The sequence below is a fragment of the Mirounga leonina genome, unplaced genomic scaffold (genome assembly GCF_011800145.1).
Source record: "Mirounga leonina isolate KUSES-001 unplaced genomic scaffold, KU_Mleo_1.0 Mir_128, whole genome shotgun sequence".
Lineage (NCBI taxonomy): Eukaryota > Metazoa > Chordata > Mammalia > Carnivora > Phocidae > Mirounga > Mirounga leonina.
The window spans coordinates 16170759-16193228 of NW_023270320.1; the positions used below are offsets into that span (position 1 = coordinate 16170759).

The 22470-nt window shown below is 45.5% G+C and overlaps 1 protein-coding gene across 5 annotated transcripts in view; it reads right to left on the reverse strand.

Annotated features, from left to right (window-relative positions):
* Positions 1-259: 259 nt before the first annotated feature.
* The window catches only part of DLC1 (DLC1 Rho GTPase activating protein), a 427572-nt gene continuing 405361 nt past the window's right edge, over positions 260-22470 (reverse strand). For all 5 annotated transcript variants that reach the window (XM_035004119.1, XM_035004120.1, XM_035004121.1 and 2 more), the window contains 11 exons: positions 18087-18150; positions 14602-16025; positions 13940-14116; positions 10697-10856; positions 10378-10576; positions 8242-8455; positions 6635-6749; positions 5819-6037; positions 4786-5003; positions 3641-3814; positions 260-2879 (listed from right to left, as the gene is read on the reverse strand). In XM_035004119.1, coding sequence (XP_034860010.1) covers positions 2759-2879; positions 3641-3814; positions 4786-5003; positions 5819-6037; positions 6635-6749; positions 8242-8455; positions 10378-10576; positions 10697-10856; positions 13940-14116; positions 14602-16025; positions 18087-18150 — 3085 coding nt within the window. In that variant the 3' untranslated portion in view covers positions 260-2758. The remainder of the gene's footprint in view (positions 2880-3640; positions 3815-4785; positions 5004-5818; positions 6038-6634; positions 6750-8241; positions 8456-10377; positions 10577-10696; positions 10857-13939; positions 14117-14601; positions 16026-18086; positions 18151-22470) is intronic.

Genomic DNA, 22470 nt, shown 5'->3' on the forward strand with positions numbered 1-22470 from the left:
AAATGGCAGCAGTTTCCAAGAAACAAGACAGGATTAAAACTCCATCACAAAGAACTCTGAATTTAGAATCAGTGTCGGCAGCCTCTATATACAGTATCCATGCGCCTTCAACCAGCTCAAACTTTAAGATTCCATTAGGTTTAACCATGTCCACTCTCTGCAATCTCAAAATGGGCAGTGATGCACCAAAGTGAGGGCTTACGACAGATGGCACCCCAGGTTCTCTCCCTTCTCAAATAACAGAAGCGGAGTCAATGAGTTCCATTTAGCAAATAATAAATTTATTAGGTGCCTACAAGTACAAAACACTGAAAGCCGCTGTAGGGGATTATAAAGATGTGTAGAAGAGCCCTGCCCTCAAAGAGCTTACAATCTAGGTGATTAGTCACAATAGTAAGTCATGGCAATAGCACTCGAGGTGACTTACACAGAGTTCTTGGAACATTCACATCCTTTGAATTCTCCTGTTGTCGTACGTGTAAGGAATCCTTTCTACAGGAAAGCGGACCAGTGGGAAAGAGACCTTGTGTGGACTTTAATGGTGACCTTGGCTTTGCTTATGAGCATCTTTCTCTCGCTGGCTCCTTATCCTTGTAACTCTCTCAGCATCGTTTCCTAACGACCTTTGTTAGGAGAGAATCTCCATGCTTCCTGAACCTTCACCAGGGTTTCCTGTTTGTTAGTGAGTGGCTCAGTGGCAGTTTGGCCTTGGAATGATTTGCAGTCCGATTTCTCCTTCAGCAAATCTGATTTTCATTTTAGTTGATGCTAGAATGATACGCTTTGCATTCTGTGGTTTTTAAGGGTAGGAGTGAGATGCAATACACAGGAAAGCAGGCCAGACCTTTCCCTTACTTGAAACATTTAATAGTGCACTTATGGATTATATTCTGTACAGATATAGAGCAAGTTATAAACCTCTTTATTTTTTCTTTCACTTAGATTGTATTCATGTAAAGTGTATTTACATTAGGAAAAAAAAAAAAAAGCCTTGAGGTACAAAACCCAAAAGAATATCTGAGGTATAAATACAAGTATATTTTAAATAATAATTTTTATCATGCTTTATCTATGTCTGAAAGCACAGTGGACATGTGGACATGTTTCTTTATCTTAATAGAATGGTATATACAGCATATAATCTTACAAATCTGAAAGCTATTAAAATTGAATATACAAGTATATCTTCATGAGGAACACTGATAGCCAAAATACTCAAATCTTAAAACTCTAATCTCCCCCCCACTGCAAATTCTTCAAAGAACCTTTGAAATAACACTGACAATGGTAACTAAATTATAACAAAATAAAAATCCTTCTTACAGCTCTCATTCATACATTATTCACTTTTGATCCATACAAAATAAATTCACTAATACTGTCTCATGAGTCAATCTTTATGGTTACAGTAAAACCTGGACAAAGACCACCCACCCTTCCAAAAAACTGTGCTGGTGCTTTTTCAGTTTTTTTTCCCTGTGATCACTATTTTCCTTTACCGCTAAAAAGATCGTCCAAGGGCATCACTATAAAGGAAAAGAAAAAGAAATGTAGGGAAAACAAAGCACACACACAAAAAAAGTTGCAAAACCAGAAAAACTATTTGCTGAAAATTTCAGGACAAATCCAACAACTAAATATGTGCAGCTTTCAGAAATGCCGTGACTAACAACAATCAGCACCTGTTGTTAAATTTTAATACCGTGGGTTGAATTTACAGGGATTTCCTTGGGACATACATAGTTTCCGATGTTTTCGGTGTGTCTTCAAGACTTTTGGTTATAAACAGGAAAATGCAAAGCATTCCAACAGGTAAAAGGTTCTGAGGCTTGATTCAGGAGTAGATGTTAGGGTGTTCAGTCGTTGTATCTTGACTTACAAAACAAACACAAAAACCCCCAAATAAAACTGTGCTTTGGAGCTAGTAAGGGTGGGGGCTGGGGGGGGGGGGGGGGAGTAGTTTCTTCCCTGAACTAATCCATACTGGTTAAAAAACTATATCGCTATTTGCAATCAGGTCTAAAGACAACTGTGTTTGAGAAAGGACGCTGGAATCAATCGACTACAATTACTTCTAAGGAAAGAGGAGGTTGGTGAAAAAGGAATGTGCTTAATGACTTGGAAAAAGAAAGAAGCGACCAAGGGTGTTGGGTCCCCTTTCTGGATGGGTCCACGGGCGGTCAGTATCTCAGGTTAAACTGAACCTGGCGCATCAAAATCCTTCTAGAAGGCGTCCCAGTGTGCCAGACACTGTGATCCAATGTACACCTCTCTCCACTCAACCAGCAACAAACACACGTACAGACACTCCTCTGTGCAAACCTTTCTTTGCTCATCTCAGTGAGAAACAGGTCGAAGAGTACCAACGATTCCAGTGGATACACCGGTCCCCCAACACGCTGCAGATACGACGACACAGGGACACACACACCAGTATCACAAGAGAATGACGTCTCTTCATTATTTTCTGTAACGTATTTATAGTTTTGCTTCGCAGAAGCAACTTGAATAAGAACACTTTTTTTTTTTTCTCTTTTGCACAGTCTTATATATTCCAGGCAAGGTCTATAATCTAGACCTTCAACAAACAGGAAGCAGCTTTAAAAATGTCTTAAAATCGCTACAGGTGATCCCCACACTCCAACTTCTAGCTGTCTTAGTTTCAGGACTAGACTCAGAACCCATTCTTCCAAGGACCGGCAAAGGGCTTCCAGAAACAAACGTCCGGACGGTGGACACAGCCGCTCGGCTTCAGTAATCACCTAGATCTGGGGTCTTTGGTTTCAGTGTTCTGATTGCTGAAAGAGTCTCGGATCTTCACGACTTCGGCTGCACACAAATGTCCAAAAGATTTTGTGTACCACTCTGGCATGTGGCCCCTGCAATGGAAAGGAAAAGCAGATGGGTTCTTCACACTGGAAAGCCCCGAAAGAAGCCGGACGGAGCTCCGAGGACACTTCCATGTCTTGATCCAGAAGCCACGTAAGCAAGGACTACTGCTAGTATTCCACGGTAACCTCCTGGCATAGCCATTACACTTCTGGAGCCAGAAGTTTCTCAAGGAACAACATACCGAGTACAGACACTGAGTGACATGGTTTAGGGAAAGCTTTAGCATACAGAACAAAAACAGATCACACAGATGACTGGAAAAGTACCAAGAGGTAAAGACTGCAAATGAGAATTTAACCACTGTGTAAAGTTTTGAGAGGTTCATGTTTTGGCTGTTATTGCTGCATTTCAGTGAGTTTTCTGATATGAACACACACTCATCAATGGCACCCGCTATAGGCCTGACTAATGGCTGAAACATACTCTATATATTCACATATATTCGTATTTTCAAATACCTTTGAATATAAAACGAGAATCATCTGCTTGCTAGTTCCAGCTCTCATTTCCTATGGCTTTAAATGCACGGCAGAAGCAGCGTATCACACCACCTTCTCTAAGGGACTGAGATCAGGAAGCGGTCCCCCAAAGACCAAGAAACAGGAAGGTGTGACTTTATAAAAACTGTTCTTTAGGGAGTAGACAAGGTACAATGATGTGTTCATTTAAGCCATTCTCTGCAGCAGACAAAAAGTCTCATCTTCCTCATGACCCTCACCATGTCACAAAAATCAGAATCAGAACGTACCTTAAGTCGGCTCTGCACATGTAGGTGAGTTTGGATTTCCCCGACCCGCAGGGTTCGATCAGATACCAGGAGAGAAGCACATTGACTCTCACCCCCACCACAGGTGCCCGGTCATGATCCACGGAGGTGAGTAAAAGGGCACATGCGCCCTTCGGTAAATTAGTCCGCCATGTTCTGTAGAGACAAAACCAGAGGGGAAAAAGATGGAACCGCCAGGAAGCCAAGTTGAAAATGGGCCCCACTGTCAAAAGAGACAACTGAGGGGCAGGATCAGTTCCTATGCTGTGTGACCCAGTCCTAGATGGATGGCACCCTCTGAACTATTGTGCAAGGGCTCTCGAGTGAGGAACTCCGTACAGAGCCGCTACGGTGCGTATATATTCACACATCAGTTCTTTGAAAGAGAACCAACATGAAGTGTGACTGAAAACCATTTTTACATTTCACGAATTAGCACATGGCCATCCAAACGAGCACTGCTCTGTTGGAAAGCTCTGGACTAATGATGTGCCATTTCCTCAAAGATTTTTGGAATTCCTCGTTCGATAATGTCTCCAGAGAATTTATGAATTACATAGAATTCAGCTTTAACCACAGCTCACTTGGGACTTAAATGTTATTTCCTGGCTTATGCATTCACTTGCTGTTTCTGGTGAGAAAAATCTATCCTAGAAGGGGCGAGAAACTGCTACCAATGAGCATATTCAATTGAAGGTGCCTCTATTTATTTATTGTATTTTTAAATATTTTTAAAGATTTATTTATTTGAGAGAGAGAGAGAGAGCGTGAGTGGGGAGAGGAACAAGCAGACCCTGCACTGAGCGCAGAGCCTGATGCAGGGCTCAATCTCACAACCCACAGATCACAACCTGAGCCAAAATCAAGAAGAGCTGGACGCTTAACCAACAGAGCCACCCGAGCGCCCCAAATGGGCCTCTATTTCTGAGTTCGATTCCAAAAGCGTTCCAACTATTTTCAGGGATGAACACACTGTTGGAATACATACAGACACATTTTCTGTATCTGGAAGGGTTCAACGCTATTTCACAGAGGCATACCTCCTACTTTACTTAATTTTACCATCTCATCACATTCAGTGACACCAGGCACATCCTTGCTACAGGGATTCATTTGGAAGCTCTCACCTCAAAACCACGTAGTCCCGGGCAGGGTGGGGCGCCATACTGTTTTGGACATACTGGTAAATTTCCGTTTGGCTGTCCAGGATTTCAATCACTTTGGAATCCAAGAGGTCTACGTCCCAGAGGTGCTGTTCTTTGAGGAGGCGCTTTAAGATTTCCTCAGGCATGGCAGGGACTTCGATGGTGGACCGCCAAAGCCTTAGGGGAGGTCCTTCGCTCACCTGAAAAGAGGATGTATTTTTCAGCACTAAGACAATTCACACACCCCTACACTTCGAAGGCCAATTGCCGGTTGTATGTAGAGTCATGTGTTTGGAGGCTAATTATTATCTATATGCTGGTATCCCCAAGTATATTCAAGAGCAGGCCAGAAGACCTGGCCTTTGGCCAATTTTCTGATCAAAATTATTAACATTTGTTTTCCTGGGACTCATATGAGGGTCAACGCAATAAAAATCAGATCATTTATCTGCATCCTAACACTTGCATGGCCATCCAGGTGCTGTCACTGTTTATTTCTTTTCAAGGTGGTAGAGACGGGATCACGAAATACTATCACGGGCCTATCATGCTAAGCCATACAAGACATCCCTGCCCTCTAGGGGCTTTTAGTCCTAACAAGTTAATTTCTCCCCCAAGTAATCCCCACTCATTAAAGGGCCAAGAGAAGAGTGGCTGAGAACAGAGGAGCGTGCAGGGGGATTCTGATCAAATTATGGAAATATCTAAGCATGTCATAGGATGCACTAAAGCCCAATACCTATAGCCCAGGGAACTGTACTGTGATTCTGTGGAACCAATGGATTTCAGTAGATGGTCCGATTCCTCCAACAAGTGTGAGTTGACTATGATTCCTTGCTGACCTGGATTCCACTCTTCCCTGGGGAACCGAATCACCTGGCTGGCCAGGTCTACAAGGAAGGGAATGGGTGACAGATGCCCATGGAGAGCTGAGCTGGCCCCAGGGTCTCACCTCTGATGAACCTGAACCCTGACCGCTGGAACTCAACCGGCTGACAACAGAGCCAAGACTTACCTTCTTATAGGAGAGCTCGGCCTGCTCAGATGTGGAGTAGCTGACCCAGCCTTTAAACTTCTCCTTGACCTCTTTAAACAGGCTATCCACACAGGCCTGGAGGAAGTGCTGGTAGTCAGCCGACTCGTCGTGATGTAGGCGCCCCAGTGCTTCTAGAGTGAGGGGCTTCAGCTCCTGTTCTGTGTAGGAATTCCGACATCGACTCATTTCCTCAGGAACCTGTGGGGGACGCGAGAGACCAAAAGGAGGTGAGTGTGCCTGTACTTGTTCCCGATGCCCATCAGGGGAAGGGGCGGGGCAGTGGCAACACGCTGGGCTCTCGAGGTGCTGCGGGCACCCCACCTGCTCCGTCTCCCTGCACACTAAGGGCTGGGCCTGCTGACCTCCCAAGGTATTGTGAGGACACAAACACGTCACCTTCATAAACGTATCCAAAAATCCTATTCTCATGTAAGGTGTTCTTCTTTGAAAAGTCACAGGAGGAGGGTAAATGACGAATACGGGGCTTAAGTGGATGAGGACAGGCTTCTCAGATACAGAATTATTTCAGATCATTGGTTGCTTTTGCTTTTTAAGTCAAGGAGTATGGCGATAGGCAAATTTCATTCAACACGTTAACTCTAATGAGCTCATACATTATAAAATAAGTAAGATGTTCTTAGAAAAAGAAAAAAAGAAAGACCTTCTTGAGCTATGTATATAATCTCCAGCTGTGGAAAGATCTTTTGGTAAGATGTGAGCAAACTCGGTGCCTAAGATTTTGTCCTCATAATTTACATAATCCTCAACAAATAACAAAGCTCCCCAACTCCTTACCTGGAAAAGCTTCTTGCACTCAGCAATCATATGGGCCAGACCCTGAGTGGCAGCGAGGTTTTCATTCAAATCTTTCTGATCTGGTTTGCCCAAACTTTGCTTTCTTTGCATTACCCTAGGCAGAAGAAATAAGGGAGGGGGTAGATTCAGATATTTATGGGTGTTTAATTAATGTGTTATTCTAGGAAACCCAAAGGAGAGAAAAAAACCATTTTACCGGAGCCTATGCATTCCCAAGAGGTTCAGGAGAGCTTTACTTTGGTCACTAAAATTCCTCAGTTTTATCAGCAAAGCACAAAAAACATGAAAGGGACTGTTCTCAGTGAGATCTAGGCTGTTTAAAGCCATCACGTTAAACAGGTTCCTATTTAAATAGGGCAGCTTGGAAGGTCTACGGCTGTTGGTGGGGAGACAGAGGCAGCTGCAAGGGGCGCGAGGACAGGAGGCGCTGTGTGGGGGTCACTCTTCTTTACAGTCTAAATAAATAAAATCCCCTCCTGAAGGCCAGGGGACCATCTGTTGTTTCCTAGAGGTGTCTCTTCATCTTACCTGATCTCTCTCTCCTGCTCATCTCTTGTTCCCTACCCTATTGAAGATGGAAGGCCTCAGTTCACGTGAGAACTAGATAAAAAGATATGTTAAGTATTGCACGGCTTTCAGAAGCAAAGCTGACTTCACCTAGCACAACCAGGCGTCAGGCCCGGAGCGAAGGAGTATCTGTCCAGGACCTTCGGAGCTGAGGAAAAGGATCAACTGGATGGGTCCGACGTGCGGGGTTAAGTCCCATTAGGGCCTCCTTTCTTACCTACTCAGCTGTGAGGCCCTTAAGGGAAACCTTCACAGCCGTAAGAAGCTCCAACTGGCTCAGCCATCTCCCCTGTCAGATGTGGGCAAGTTACTTATTACACTGACCCTCCCTGCAGTCTCACCTCCCTGCCAGGATCTTCACCTCCTGTGATTGTTCCCAGGATTAAATGAGAGAATGAATGTCAAGGGTGTAGTCCCGTGGTTGGGTCAGAATCAGTGCTGAGCAAATATCAGCCTTTGATATTTTCCAGATCCTCCGACTTCTTCTTCATCCACTCCCAGCTTATATACGTCCAAGGAGAAGCTTTGCGCACAATGGGCTTAGGCCAGGTCCTGGCTTTGAGGCTCAACGTTATCCTTAGTTCTTTTAGACCCAGCTAACCACCTTACAACTTCCAGCACAGGCTGGGGGCTTGGCTTTCTTGACCCCGCAGAAGCCAGGGCAGTGAGGACCTTATTTCCATCCAGTTTTTGAGGTGAGTAAATCCGCACGATTTTTTGCTGGCAGAAAGTGTGACGGCAAGGTCACAGAGGGTGCCGGGGAGGAGCAGGGCAAACGCTTGCCACGGCAAAGCACATACCCAAATCTCTCTCTCAAAACCTGGGTGCCACTAGACTGTCTAGAAAGTCACAGCCCCAGGGCTGAGAAGGAGGGAAGTGGGGGGGCTGTGAAGGAAGGAGGCAAACTGCTTGACTCAAGTGTGAATCCAAGAAACCCAGGGGGACAACCGAGAAGGAAAGGCAGGCTGCCCTGGTCTGAAGAACAGAGCATGTGTGTGCACATCTCCTCGGACCCGTACCTTGGAGAAGAATTCTCTCTCTTCAGGGTGTTGAGGTGGAAAAGGGAAGGTGCTAGGCACACAGCCAGGTTGGTGGGAGTCATCTGGTTTTCTTTTACAGCTGCTGTGACGTCGCTCAAGAAGTAAAGGAGGGTCTGTAGGACCTCCCGGTTCTCATCAGGCAGGAGCATAATGGCGGCCTTGATAGCCTGGAGGCGCTGGTCCTTGGGCACACCTGTTCAACACCGACATTTCCCCCGTCAGCTCAGTGCTTTTCCACGCACATCGCGAAAACGTCCCAAAGCAAATACCAGCCCCAACGACCTCAGCCCAGGACTGAACAAGCACTTGCAGAGAGTGTACTTGAGGGCGCCTGGGTGGCTCAGTCGGTTAAGCGACTGCCTTCGGCTCAGGTCATGATCCAGGGGCTCCCTGCTCAGCAGGGAGTTTGCTTCTCCCTCTGACCCTCCCCCCTCTCATGCTCTATCTCATTTTCTCTCTCAAATAAATAAGTAAAATCTCTAAAAAAAAAAAAAAGAAAGTGTACTTGAGGTTAATATGTAAGAAATTAGGGACCGCCACCAGCGTCACTACCCTCTAGGATTTCCCGCCTGTGGAGGAGTTAACAATTTTTCGACACCCACAATGCCAATATCCTCCTAAATCCACCTCGGAGTTCAACTCCAGATATGATGCCTGTTCTTTTGGTTTACGGAATTAGTTTTTCTTTCCTAAGTATTTTTTTTTTTTAGAAATTCCTAGTGTACCATTCTCGATTACTGAAAACACACACATTTATACTTTGGTTTAGTCTCAGTGAAAAATCGTATCTAAGATATATACAAAGGGATAAAAACTTTCTCAGCCTTTACACAAAATGTTCATTATCTCTGGGGACTTTCCATAATTATAACTGATCTGCTCATTCGTAAGATGTGGAAAGGAAGCTGCTAAAATACTCAGTTGAAACAACAGCTATTTTTACTAGTGATTTCCTTAAGTTTTGGAAAGCATACTAGGGGACGATTATAAAAATATGTGCTTGAGAAACAAGCCAGTAAAATAATATACATGTAGAAAATGCTGGGCCCAACCTTCAGGTCTCCTTTACTAGGCAGATCTGTCTTTTAAGAGGCATGTGGTGGAAAAATCAAGTCACTCAAGTGCAGCTCCATAGGACAAACTGATTAAAACAGCTCCATGGTTACAATACATAACAAATACCTTGGTGGGGAAAATGTGACCTGTGTTTTCATAAAATCTGAAAGGATGAAACAAATAATGAAATAATCCAGACCAGCTCCATTTCTCATAAAATAAAGTCCAATGCACTGGTTTAAAGACAATTCGAGCACGAAGAAAGAAGCTGCTTTTATATTACATTGCTGTAACACCACACTGAGCCAAGAAAAACACGGGGCTGTAAATGCTATAATCCTGATCTTGATCATTAATTTAGACAACTGTTTGCTTTAAGCTTTACTTAAAAGTGAGAAGGGCATGGGTATTGTTTTCCCAAGTATTTCTGGCAGAAGCTGAGATGAATAACAGAAAAAGATTATTTATTCATTTTACAGCAAGATAAAACACACAGACACCTGTGAAGTTTTAAACCCAACAGGCCCTGCTAGAGAGCTGCACATCAACAGAAATATCTTGGTACCTGCTCTTCTAGAAGCATCTTAGATAACACTGTTCTAGAAGCGAATGAAAAGGTGAGCTCCTGGATCAGCATGTAAGAATGTGGGGAGCACCTGGGTGGCTCAGTGGGTTAAGAGTCCGACTCTTGATTTCGGCTCAGGCCATGATCTCAGGGTCGTGAGATTGAGCCCGGCATCGGGCTCCGTGCTTGGCGTGGAACCTCCTTAAGTTTCTCTCTTTCTCTCTCCCTCTGCCTCAACCTCCCCCAGAAGAATGTAAGAATGTGTAACTGCTCCTATATTGAGAGAATGATGATAAGGGAAATTTATTTTTGCATTATTCAATAGGTATACAGAAACCTGCTCCACAAACAAGGAGAAAAGGAAGAAACAGATGACACATACTTCCAAGAGGTCATCGTGTGGGTTCCAGAGAAAGGCATGACAGGAAGCCACGGGTTTCAGCCGGTCCCACTTTTCCCCAAGGCCAACAATGTGGAAATCAAAGAACACTTACACTGATAGATCTGTAGAAAGGTTTCTGAGAGCTTGTTCGTCATTAGCGGCTCAGGAAGGTCTCGAAAATACTGCTTGAGCATGTCTGCCACATCATAAGCAGACTGCCCCTCATAGCTGACGCAATCTATGGCACTTTCATTCATCTGGCGCAGAGCCTGGATCCGGGATTTGACACCGGATTTTCTGAAAAGCCCCACCTGTTGGAAGAAAAACATGACATGTCAGGATAGAAGCAATATTTCCACTACAGAATCATAAAAGGAAGCTTGAGCCCGAGGCCCCATGATTCCACGGGACCTGCGCACAGCGGTCCTCACCTGATCCAAACAGTGGTTGCGGAGGTAGCGCATGGCCTGCTGGATGCTCTGGGGCAGGGGCTGTCCCGTGCGCTGCACATTGACCGTCAGAGGGACCCCGAACACATTCCGGTCCTTGTAGTCTGGGACCTTGATCCTTTTCATGAACTTGGGCACAGCCCTATTTAAAGAACAGTAGTAGAGGTGGGGAGAGAGGTTTATTTGTCTGTATACTCTTACCCATCTTTGCAGGTAAACCCTGTGGGCTTTAGAGCTGTGCTAATAAGGTGGCTATTTAAATAAAACTACAGATTTAGTTCCTCAGTCGTATTAGCCACAGTTCAGGTGCTCACGAGCCATCTGTGGCCAGGAGCTACCAGATGAGCAAATATAGAACATCTGCACTGTCACAGCCAGTTCTGTGGGACAGGACTATTCTGGATCTTCTAAGAGTTGGGGGCTATGAGACCCAGGAATATTTTCTCTGTTGGGGATTCTCCTTCCACTATTAACTCTGAGAACTGGGTCTATATTCTTTTTTTTTTTAAAGATTTTATTTATTTATTTGACAGAGAGAGACAGTGAGAGAGGGAACACAAGCAGGGGGAGTGGGAGAGGAGAAGCAGGCTTCCCGCTGAGCAGGGAGCCCGATGAGGGGCTCGATCCCAGGACCACGGGATCATGACCTGAGCCGAAGGCAGCTGCTCAGTGACTGAGCCACCCAGGCACCCCTGGGTCTATATTCTTAAGGGAGCCGATGGGCTTCCTTACAAAATGGCAGCACAGGAAGGAATAAGAAACAGAAAACATTCAAGACCTGAATGAGGCGCTTCACTACAAAATTTGAGAAACATGTTCCCGTTTGTCCTGTAAATGGACAAGAATCATTTCTAAGTTTCTGATGAGTTTCAAAGCATTTAAGGTATAAAAGGATCATATAATGCTGGATGAGAAAAGAGCAAATACGTGGTGTTGGTCCAACATAATGAGAACCAACTCCAGAGCGCAACAATGGGGGCCCAGCTAATGACTGGAAGTCAAAATAAATCCTCCTGCTCATGACCCCGGAGAGTACATCTTCAGGTTTCTAAAGGAAGATGAAAAAGAACAATGAAGGTTTTGTGAGCCTACACGCCAGGCTCCCCGGAGTCCTAAAACCAGGTCCAGCCCCAGCAGTACACGGAACAGCAGGAAACCGATGTCACGCATTTAATGCTGTCAAGCAGAAACTTCAGCTCTAAAAGTGACCTCTCTAAACGGGACAAGAAAGGGCAAGGCCGAACAGGAAAAGAACTTTGTGCAGAATTTCTCCTTATTCCATGGATCCCACAATGCGAGGCTTTTACATTTGGTTTTGACTCACTGGAAAAACTGACCAGAGCTCAAGAAGTATTACGGACTTTCAGATTCTTGAGGGTTTGGTGGGAAGGGGGTGGGCAACTCAGAAACGAGAATGTAAAATATGTACTTTTAAATAGCCAGCAGGGAAAACAGGGCTCTAAGCACCGAGGAACACTGCAGAAGACAGGCTGCTTTGACTTCTGAGGGCTTCCCAGCAGCCACAACACGTTACTGTTTATAGCCCTACGAAAGGTAAAACGAAAGCGCAGAGCCAAATTTGTATTTCCATACAGTTAAGTATATGGTATCGTGGCCATAAGTGTGTATAATACTCGTGTTGTCGGGGGGAGAAAAGCCCAGCGGCGGAATGTGCAAAGAACACATTACGATCTCCACCGAGAATCTGAAGCATGTGGGGATAAACCGGTCAATACTTATTTCTGTCATTCAGAACAAACAACTTCTGTATTTAGCAAGGCTCACATAATAACAGCCTTTGAACGGGAGGTGCTTTGATGCTGAAGTTAAACTCACTACGAGTCCTGAGGAGAGGAGGACCTGGGGAGAGGAGGGACCCTTACGCTGCTTTGCCGACTCTCCCGGGCCCCTCTGGTCGCTGCTAAGGGAAATGGGCTGCTTCTCTGTTTTTATAAAAAGCAGAGGTTGTGCAACTGCGATGATAAACACTCAGATGACTGAAAAGGCTTAAGGATACCCAGCTGACACAGTGAAATGCACTTGGATGTCAATCTGGAGGTAGGTCTCTGCACCGACAGCAGAGAAATTAAGGTATTGCACGCATTAGGTCCCATCTATGACCCATGCAGCCTGACAGTCTCCAGCTCACGTTGCACACGCCAAGGGCTGTATTCTTGAAAGCAATTACGAACAGTTCTCCGATGAATTTTACCTTCATGTATATTTTAGCCTGTAATATCTTAGAGCAGTGAATTCTTTGTCATTCACTGTTCAAGAGTCTCTTTTAGAAAAAAACATAACCTGAATTTTTTAGCACAGGTAGATTTTTGAGCGATGCTTCAAATATTTACATCAGAAATGATTTTTTTTTTTTAAAGATTTTATTTATTTATTTGAGAGAGAGAATGAGAGAGAGAGCACATGAGAGGGGAGAGGGTCAGAGGGAGAAGCAGACTCCCCGCCGAGCAGGGAGCCTGATGCGGGACTCGATCCGGGGACTCCAGGATCATGACCTGAGCCGAAGGCAGTCGCTTAACCAACTGAGCCACCCAGGCGCCCCCAGAAATGATTTCTAAAAACATACACGAAAAGGGTTATAAGGCCAGGTGCTGTACGTCAAACATTTCAAAGTTGGTCTCAACATCCTATGATACGAACAAAATTTTTCTTTCCTTCTTTCCCTAAGTATGATCTGATACTATGCACATATTTACCTATGGGGGGCTATTTCTTTTTCTTAAGATTTATTGATTTTGGGGGGGGCAGAGGGAGAGAGAGAGAGAATCCTCAAGCAGACTCCCTGCTGATGGCGGAGCCGGACGTGGGGCTGGATCTCACAACCCTGAGATCATGACCTGAGCCGAAATCAAGAGTCGGATGCTAAAGCGACTGAGCCACCCACACGCCCCTGGTGGGCTCTGCCTGACACCGGGAAGGAGGCACCTGTCCAGTGTGATGGAGCAGCAGTGCAGTCTCACCCCAAGAACAGGCGATTTGTCAACCTGAGAGCTGAAACTCACTCAAGCAATCCCGCCGCTTATTCCCTAAAGAGAGACTGGCTTGAGCAGTATCAAATACGGCCTCAAGAATGCAAAGATTACGCTAGGATGATAGTCTAAAGGTATTAATAAAGGATAGAACTACAACATACTCAGTGTTGGGACAGCTTCAAGGAGCTGACCAAAAACTCTTCCAATTAGTTTACTGAGCACCCTCAACCCTTACCAGCTAAAGCCATGCTTATTAGAAGGTGTGTATTTCTCCAGCAGGGCGGTTAACTTTAGGAGCGAGTATTTCTGCAGCAGGTTCATCTGGGCCACCGACTGGCAGTTAATCTGCAGTGACACAGAATTTAAGCTCGGCCGATGGGAGCTCTGGAAACTGTGCCATCTCAGCCTGTGCCTGTGGGAGAAGAGCGGGGGAGGGAGTGAGTACAAGGGCTCTCTAACAGGTAGACGCGAAATCAGCAGGGGCTGCGCCCTGCAGGGTGTCTTATCTCAGGAACGGAGAGGACTCAACTTCCATCCCATTCTTTTCCTTCCCCCGCTGAGGTAAAATACACATGACATAAAGGACCATCTTAACCACTGCTAAGTGTACAGCTCACAGGCCTTAAATACCTTCTCGCTGTTGTACAACCATCACCCCCCAATCACCCCAAGACTTACTCCCTCTTCCCGAACCGAAACTCCGGACCCGCTGAACACTGTCCGTGCGTTTTGGATGTCAGGAGCTCCTGGTCTGTCACTTTTCTTGGGAGCCCACAAGGGGCGGCTACGAATGCCACCCCGGACCCTATTCCCCCCCCTCCCCGCCCCCACGAGAGCGGAAGCAGCCCCTTCCCGGGCCTCCCCTCCCCCATCTCTGGAGGGAGGCAAGGCTCTCACCTATTGGACCTGGTCAGGGAGGCCCCAACCCCAGAATCCCTCCTTTCCGGGATGTCCGAGGGCTCTTCGGGTTCATTCAGGGAGTTGCCCGTACTGTCCAGGTCACTGGGCGTGGCTCGGTCGTTGTCCACATCCAGGTGTATCTGTTTGGGGGAGCTCGGGCACGGAGAGACCGAGTCCAGGGCTGAGTCAGAGTCTCCCTCATCCGAAAACTTCTCCGACCACTGGTTGACGATCCTCTGCATCCCCTTCACATGGTAGAGGATGTCATCCAGCTCGGGGAAGATGTCCTCGTTCTCCAGGTCGGCCAGGTCCCCTGAACTGGAATAGAGGATGGAGCCCGGCACGTTGTCATAGACACTCAGGCGGCTGCTCATGGAGCTGGAGGAATTGCGTCTCTTAAGCTCCTTGGGGCTGTCGCTGCTGTTTTCCCTCCGCAGGCTGATGTGGCCGGGCCCGTGGAAGCTCCCAGTCCTCCAGTTCACGGAGCTGTTATTCCCTGAGGGAGAGAAACTGCCGTTGGAGAGGGCCTTGGGGAAAGTGCCAGGCTTATGATCTTCCGGGATGTAGAACACGGCGTCCTCCCGGTAGCTCTCGCGGTTCTTGAAGTTCTGTTCCGTAACGCTGCTGAACGTGGACTGACTGAACGGATCAAAGCCCTCCAGGTACATGCCCACCCGCTTGTTGCAGGCGCTGAGGCTCCGGGTCCTGGTGACCGGGCTGGGCGTGCTCACGGCGCTGCTGCTCTCCGACTGGCTACTGCTGCTGCTGGTCTGCGTGGAGTTGGAGACGCTCCGCTGGCGCACGGCCGGCACGTTGATGTGGTTGCCGTTGAGCGCGGAGATCTCCACGCAGTTCAGCTGCTTCAGCTTCTCCTCGTCCAGCCCCTCCCGCAGGATGGGCCCGCTGATGATCAGCCCCAGCTTGGACGGCGCCTTGTGCTTGCCGTGGTGCGAGCCCTTGAGCTTCAGGCTCTCCATGCGCTTCAGCAGGCTGCGCGTCTTGGACTTGGCGTTCTTCTCGGGGCCCTTCAGGCTGAAGCCGAAGCCCGACAGTTCCTTGGGAGACGGCAGGCTGCAGAACGAGTCATCGTTGCCCACGAAGTTGCCGGAGGAGCAGACGCTGAGGACCGAGCTGGTCCGGGGCGTCGCCGCGTCCCCGGCGTGGGGCGCGTGCACGGGGAGGCTGCCCGTGCTGCTGAGGCTGAGGACCGAAGCCACCTCCTGGCGCTCGCTGAGCTCCGTCAGCATGCTCTCGTGGCTCGCCGCGTTCTTCAGGGGGGTGTCGGCGGCGGCCCCGGGGGCTGGGTCCTGCTTGGAGGAGAAGACATCAAACTCTTCCAGCCGGGACCACCTCTTGCTGTCCCTCTGGAAAGTCCATTTGCCGCTGATTGCACAAGGCTCGTCCTCGTCCGAATCCTCACTCTGCAAGGACACAATGGAGGCATTCGTCACTGGGACCGGGCGGACAGCAGGGAGCAGGACGCGAGCTCATGATACGCCATCGGCGTCAATTCCCCCTTTATGTCTCTATTGCGTCCTGTATGATTATTTGATTTGATGACGACGATTTTATTACTGTTCTTTACATTACAAAGATGTACACCTCAGGACTTCAACAGGAAGAAGCCTGACCGAGTGTTTCAGGCTAAATAAGGGTTATTTGGTAGAAACTCTTGGATCTATAGGCTGTTCTTTAATTGCTCACAGAGGAAACCTCTTGAGATCTGTGAAAATTCCAGGCATGCAAAATATTTTGAACTGGAGTCGGCAACGGGTAGGACTCCCTCTGGTCTGCCTCCAGTTTTGCTGCCTGTTGATAGCATGTGTTTATATTCTCTTTTGCCATTAAAAAAGGTAGTTTTCAAATCCTAAGAAGAATGGTAACTGAAATCTGTAGCCACCCTAAAAGTGTACAACATCTCCTAACAGACCAATGGAGACACCAAGCCAGGTAATAAGCCCCCACAATTTTTCAGTCCGATACTTTTCTGCTTCTTACCTGTTCTTTTTCAGCCCCTCCCCCACCAGACACGGGGTGGGGAGCTAATGCCACACGTGTCCTGTGAAGTTTCAACCTCAGACATGCTCCAGGCCATTTAACAAGGCTTCACAAATACCCAGTCCTGACAGCGTGGAACATTCAAAAACGTGAAGTAACATCTTTGCTGACCTTGCTTGATTTATGGGCAGGACTCAGGGTTATGCCGCGTCACAAACTCCTGCATCTGAGCCTTCTAGGCGGGATATCAAAAGGCACCATTCAGTCTGATGCAGGTCTTTCCCACTGGTGTGGAAAATATCACATGACCCACGTGTCACAGGACAATGAGTAGAGAGCATTAAAGCTGACTTGGAGACTCCTCTCCACAGCTCAGTGGGTGCTGAGGTTCCAGTTCATTTGTTTAAAAGGTTTAACTCCCCCCATGAAGGCAGCTTGCTGCAAGTCAGGGACTCTAGGATAATTAAAATTTGTACTCTGAACAGTCAGAAATATGTTCTTTGACCAAACTTATTCCTGTTTACTCTAATTTGTGACAATCACTCCCAGGACTACACCCACCTCTTCTCCTAAGATCTCATAAAAGGTCCTCACATTTCATACACAGAAGTTACATACCACCATTTGACTAGAATGTGTGGGATTTCCTGCCCTTCCCTCCGTCTCCCCCAGCTCTTTTCCTCCCTCCGGTCTCTCATTATTCTTCAGTACCCCACAAGCCAGCCTTCTCTTCCATCCCTGCAGCAGCTCTGAAACACGGTTACTGTTAAGTGTGGGGAGAGAGTCCCCAAAGAACTTTAGCTTTAATTTCTGAAGGGAATAATGGAGGATTCACTGGGATTGCCTAAGCCTCATTCCTTTAATCTGTAGTAGGCATTGAGTTAACAAGGCAAAATAATAGATGATTTGTTCCAATCAAAAACAGTTGGAAAAAAACCTTCATAGATACAGAGACCAGACTGGTGGTTGCCAGAGGCAGGGGTCAAAAGGTACAAACTTCCAGTTATAAAGTAAGTTTTGGGGATGTGATGTACAGCATGGTGACTATAATTCATAATACTGCACTGTGTATTTGAAAATTGCTAAGGAAGATCTTAAAAATTCTCATCACAACAAAAAAAAATGTTATAACTGTGTAGTGATGGATGTTAACGAGACTTATTGTGGTGATCACATTGTAAGATACATACATATTGAATCACTATGTTGTATACCTGAAACTAGTATTATGTATCACTTTTATCTCAATTAAAAAAAAAATAGTGGGAAAACGTCAATTTATTGGCTAGCTGCAACTACTGGTTTCGGTTACATAAGGCTACTTGATCTTTGGTAAACCTGACTGGATTGTAACATTAAAAATGTAGATTTTTGGAACAAGGAAGTAATAAGAATTTGAGAGACAAAACCTCTTACAAAACACATAATCCAGTTTTTGGTCTGCCTCCTTTCCTCCCATCCTATTACACATTTTATATACTCACTCTCTTCCGATGAGGACTAATTTCCAGCTTCATCACCGCACACTTGTTTAAAGTATTTAGACGCCTACAGGGCAAAGAAATAGTATTAGCAAAGATAGGAAACCACTGATAGGTAGATACGTATTTTTTTTTCCAAACAGGTGACATGTGTAATGAGTTTCTTTATTCTATAAAAAATTATTCGATAATTTAGAACAGTGTCAGAAACTTCTTTACAAAGTGAATAGTTTAAAAATACCTTGACATTTCTTAAACTTCGTCATTTAGATTGAGTATTACTATTTTATAGTAAAAGGACACATTGCTAGGGTACTATCAGGTGCTTCTTATTCTTCACAGGACAAACAACTCTCAGTGAGGAAATTTATTCTTCCAAGAGTCCCTAGGTTGATCCATTAGGTAGCTCCTCATAGTGCCAAGAAGTAAGAGCCAGTGATGTCCCCTCTCACAGAAATAGCAACAGCAACAAGGAACCAAGCAGTGTTCTCGGTAAATAAAAATAAATGGTATATTCTATCTCAAAACAGAATTCAAACAGAAAAATAAGCCAGCTTTTAGACATAATAATCTTAGACACTCTGTTCAAAAATTTAGCGAGTTCTTATACAGAATAGAAATTGGAGCCTCTCTAATATCCAGTTCTTTTTACAACTTCCTGTATGGGACAGGATAATGTTTGGAACAGTCATAGCTATAGTGGAAATGATTACTGAAAAATTTCTCATACAGCAGCTTCAAGGGTTACAACAGAGCTCAAGAATCAGCACTTGAATCAGATTCTTCTTCGGAACAAGAGCGATATTTTTACCTTAAACACTTTTTTACCCCTGCCAAGGAGTAATGTCAATTTATAATTATGGAAATAATTTCGGTTTGTTGAAAATGCAATAAAAAAAAAACACAGGAAAAAAAAACAACCCCAAAATAAAAGTCCTCATCAGGAAATAATGAAATAGCTGGAAAGAGAAGACCATCCCATACTCAGAAACACACGGTATTGTAGAAGTGTGAATGACAGCCCCCTCTAACAGCTTCTAGATGACCAGCACTTGGTCTTCCTCACATAAACCTTCAGCATATCTGCTGTCTTCCACGCTCAGCTTTCCAGTTTTTCCTACAATTGCAATTCTTCCTTTTTCATAGGATAAGAGCATTTGATTCACACAAATTCAAACTGACCAGGAGACTGCTTCTAGGCTTTATCTTTGGGATTCTGTTCTTGCAACTCGTCTAACAACTTGATGCACAAGGATAGCAAGTATTTTTGCCTGCTGATAAGACTGCCTTTGATTTTATAGATTACGTGGTAGCCTGTTTATAGAATAAACAAAGATAACTCAGAACGCCTATGTTGCCTGTGTTCAGAAAAATTCTGTTGATGGGGAGGGAAAGAAAACAAGTAACTAAGAAAAAGCCCAAACTTTGAAATGAGTGGATATTAGGTCCCTCCCTAAAGGGGCATGCATTACTTAAATGACTTAGATCCACAGTGTTTCGAGTTCTCAAACGTTTTCAAGATTTAAAGAATCCGGAATGGTTACAGTTAGTCTTACGTCTGGGTTTCATTAATCAAACCTGTAATCAAATACCCACTTGACTTCATTTGGGCTTTAATGGTTGAGTGGTGTTTATAACCAGGTTTACTAGGCATGGAAGCCTCTGGCGGCGGGGGAGGGGCTCACTTCACAAATTCTAGATTTGAGTCAAACAAAAGACCCTGGAGGCTAGTTTTATAAAGGTCAACATTATCTTTTTTATGTTGGTAGCAGCAAGCTAATGGCAGTTCAATTTTGAAGCCAAGAAGTCATTTCTTGGGGTTTCTGTAAGATTCATTTGTTCCCAGGACCTCCAAAGAATGCCCACTGGTGAGACCTTAGCTACCTGGAGAGGGACCACACTGACACGAAACAGTTAGAGCTAGATGGAAGGGGGCTCGCTCCGGGTCAGGCGCCATGCCCCGCACCACAGAGGTGTTATTTCATCTTGCTTCTCACAAGAACCCTATGGCACAGATACTACTGTTTTCCTTTTATAGATGAGGACATGGGGGTTTGGAGAGGTGACGAATTGCCACAAGAGTAAAACATGGCGGCTCTGACATTCAAAAACAGTATATCCTGTATTCTTTTCCAAAATCAATCTTTTTTTTTTTTTTAAAGATTTTATTTATTTATTCATGACAGACAGAGAGAGAGAGAGGCAGAGGGAGAAGCAGGCTCCCCGCGGAGCAGGGAGCCCGATGCAGGACTCGATCCCGGGACCCTGGGATCATGACCTGAGCCGAAGGCAGACGCTTAACCATCTGAGCCACCCAGGCGCCCTTCCAAAATCAATCTTAATGATGCTAATACACAGGAGCAGCTTATACCTGAAGTATGATTCCCCAAATGAGTGGCAACTGGTATCCCGCACCATCTGTCCGGAAGGCGTGGTCCCTCCAACCCCCCTGGGCCCTCACAGGGCCCAGCTCCACAGGAATGTGTCAGTCTTATCTGCTGGGCAACTTGTACCCTGCTCTGAAGGGGGAGGGAGTACAAGGTGGGCCATCAAAGGCTCCTGAGTTTTGCGGCAGGAAGCTGCAAGCACCCTGATAAAAGCAAAGCAGGGGGGTTTGGGGCCCTTGTATTCAAAATGAAAACAGGGACAAGTACAAGACACATGTGAGAAAAGAAAAGGGAACTATTTTCCAAGTAAGACCTGACAAATAAAAATTGTTCCAATTCTTAAAAGATACTTTCTTGGAATTAGTGCAATTGCTTTAGGGTGGTGGCGTGATAGACACTGGGGAGGGTATGTGCTATGGTGAGTGCTGTGAATTGTGCAAGACTGTTGAATCACATGTCTGTACCTCTGAAACAAATAATGCAATATATGTTAAGAAAAAAAAAAAGAAGAAGATAGCAGGAGGGGAAGAATGAAGGGGGGGAAATCGGAGGAGAAGACGAACCATGAGAGACGATGGACTCTGAAAAACAAACTGAGGGTTCTAGAGGGGAGGGGGGTGGGGGAATGGGTTAGCCTGGTGATGGGTATTAAAGAGGGCATGTTCTGCATGGAGCACTGGGTGTTATGCACAGTGAATCATGGAACACTACATTAAAAACTAATGATGTAATGTATGGTGATTAACATAACAATAAAAAATTTAAAAAATGTACTTCCTTTTAACAGAACAGAAATAGTAACAAAGTTGAAATCCACTATGTGGCAGGCTGCTTGACATTGGTTAGGCATTCAAGGACTGTTTTACAACAAAGTGGAGACTGACGATGATAGCTGGGATATGTACTTATCATGATATGATTATCACCTTATTTACATAATTCTTTGGTGTGTTGATAGGAGTCAGTTGTTAACTCCAAAGGAAAACAGTGATATGGAACATTTTTCAGAAGCTAGAGAGACAAGATCATCTCAGTGATCTATACACCCAGCGTGGGGCTCGAACTCATGACCCCAAAATCAAGAGTTGCATACTCTTCTGACTGAGCCAGCCAGGTGCTCAGAGACAGAGATCACTTCGGAATAGGTGTTCTAATAGTAGGTCGCAGTTTGCATTATTACTTATATGCTTCAAGGCAAGCAAACCACTCCCCCCTATTAATACTGAATGTGACCCTCTCATGATCTTGGCCTTATCACTGGGGTTCGATTATACAGCAAAACTAGCGAGACTGGGACAAAAGCCAACCTCTCAAAGGAAACAAATACAAAAATCCCTTACAAGTGTAAGTGCAAGAATGTTGGTGAGCAATCCAAATCCCAAAAATGCAGTAGTTTCAAACTGTAACTTTTGGTCACTACTAAACTTTGTATTAAGGTACTATTACCATGAGGGGCACCTGGGTGGCTCAGTTGGTTAAGTGTCTGCGTTTGGCTTAGGTCATGATCTTGGGGTCCTGGGACTGAACCCCACTTCGGGCTCCTGCTCAGCAGGGAGTCTGCTTCTCCCTCTCCCTTTGCCCCTACCCCCGGCTCGTGTGCTCTCTCTCTCTCTCTCTCAAATAAAAAAAAAAACTTTAAAATAATATTATCATAATTCTCAAGAAAACATTAAGTCGGGGGCACCTTGGTGGCACAACTGGTTAAGCATCAGACTCTTGGTTTTGGCTCAGGTTGTGATCTCAGGGTCATGAGATTGAGCCCCACATCAGGCTCTGCACTCAACGCCAAGTGTGCTTGAGATTCTCTCTCCCTCTGCCCCTCCTGCTCATGTGCTCTCTAAAATAAATAAATAAATCTTAAAAAAAAAGAAAAAGAAAACATTAAGTCTATGGCTTCTGCCCTAAGTAGACTCTGCTAAGAGATCAGCAAATATTATCCGTATAAGAATATTTATAATCGGGGCGCCTGGGTGGCTCAGTCGTTAAGCGTCTGCCTTCAG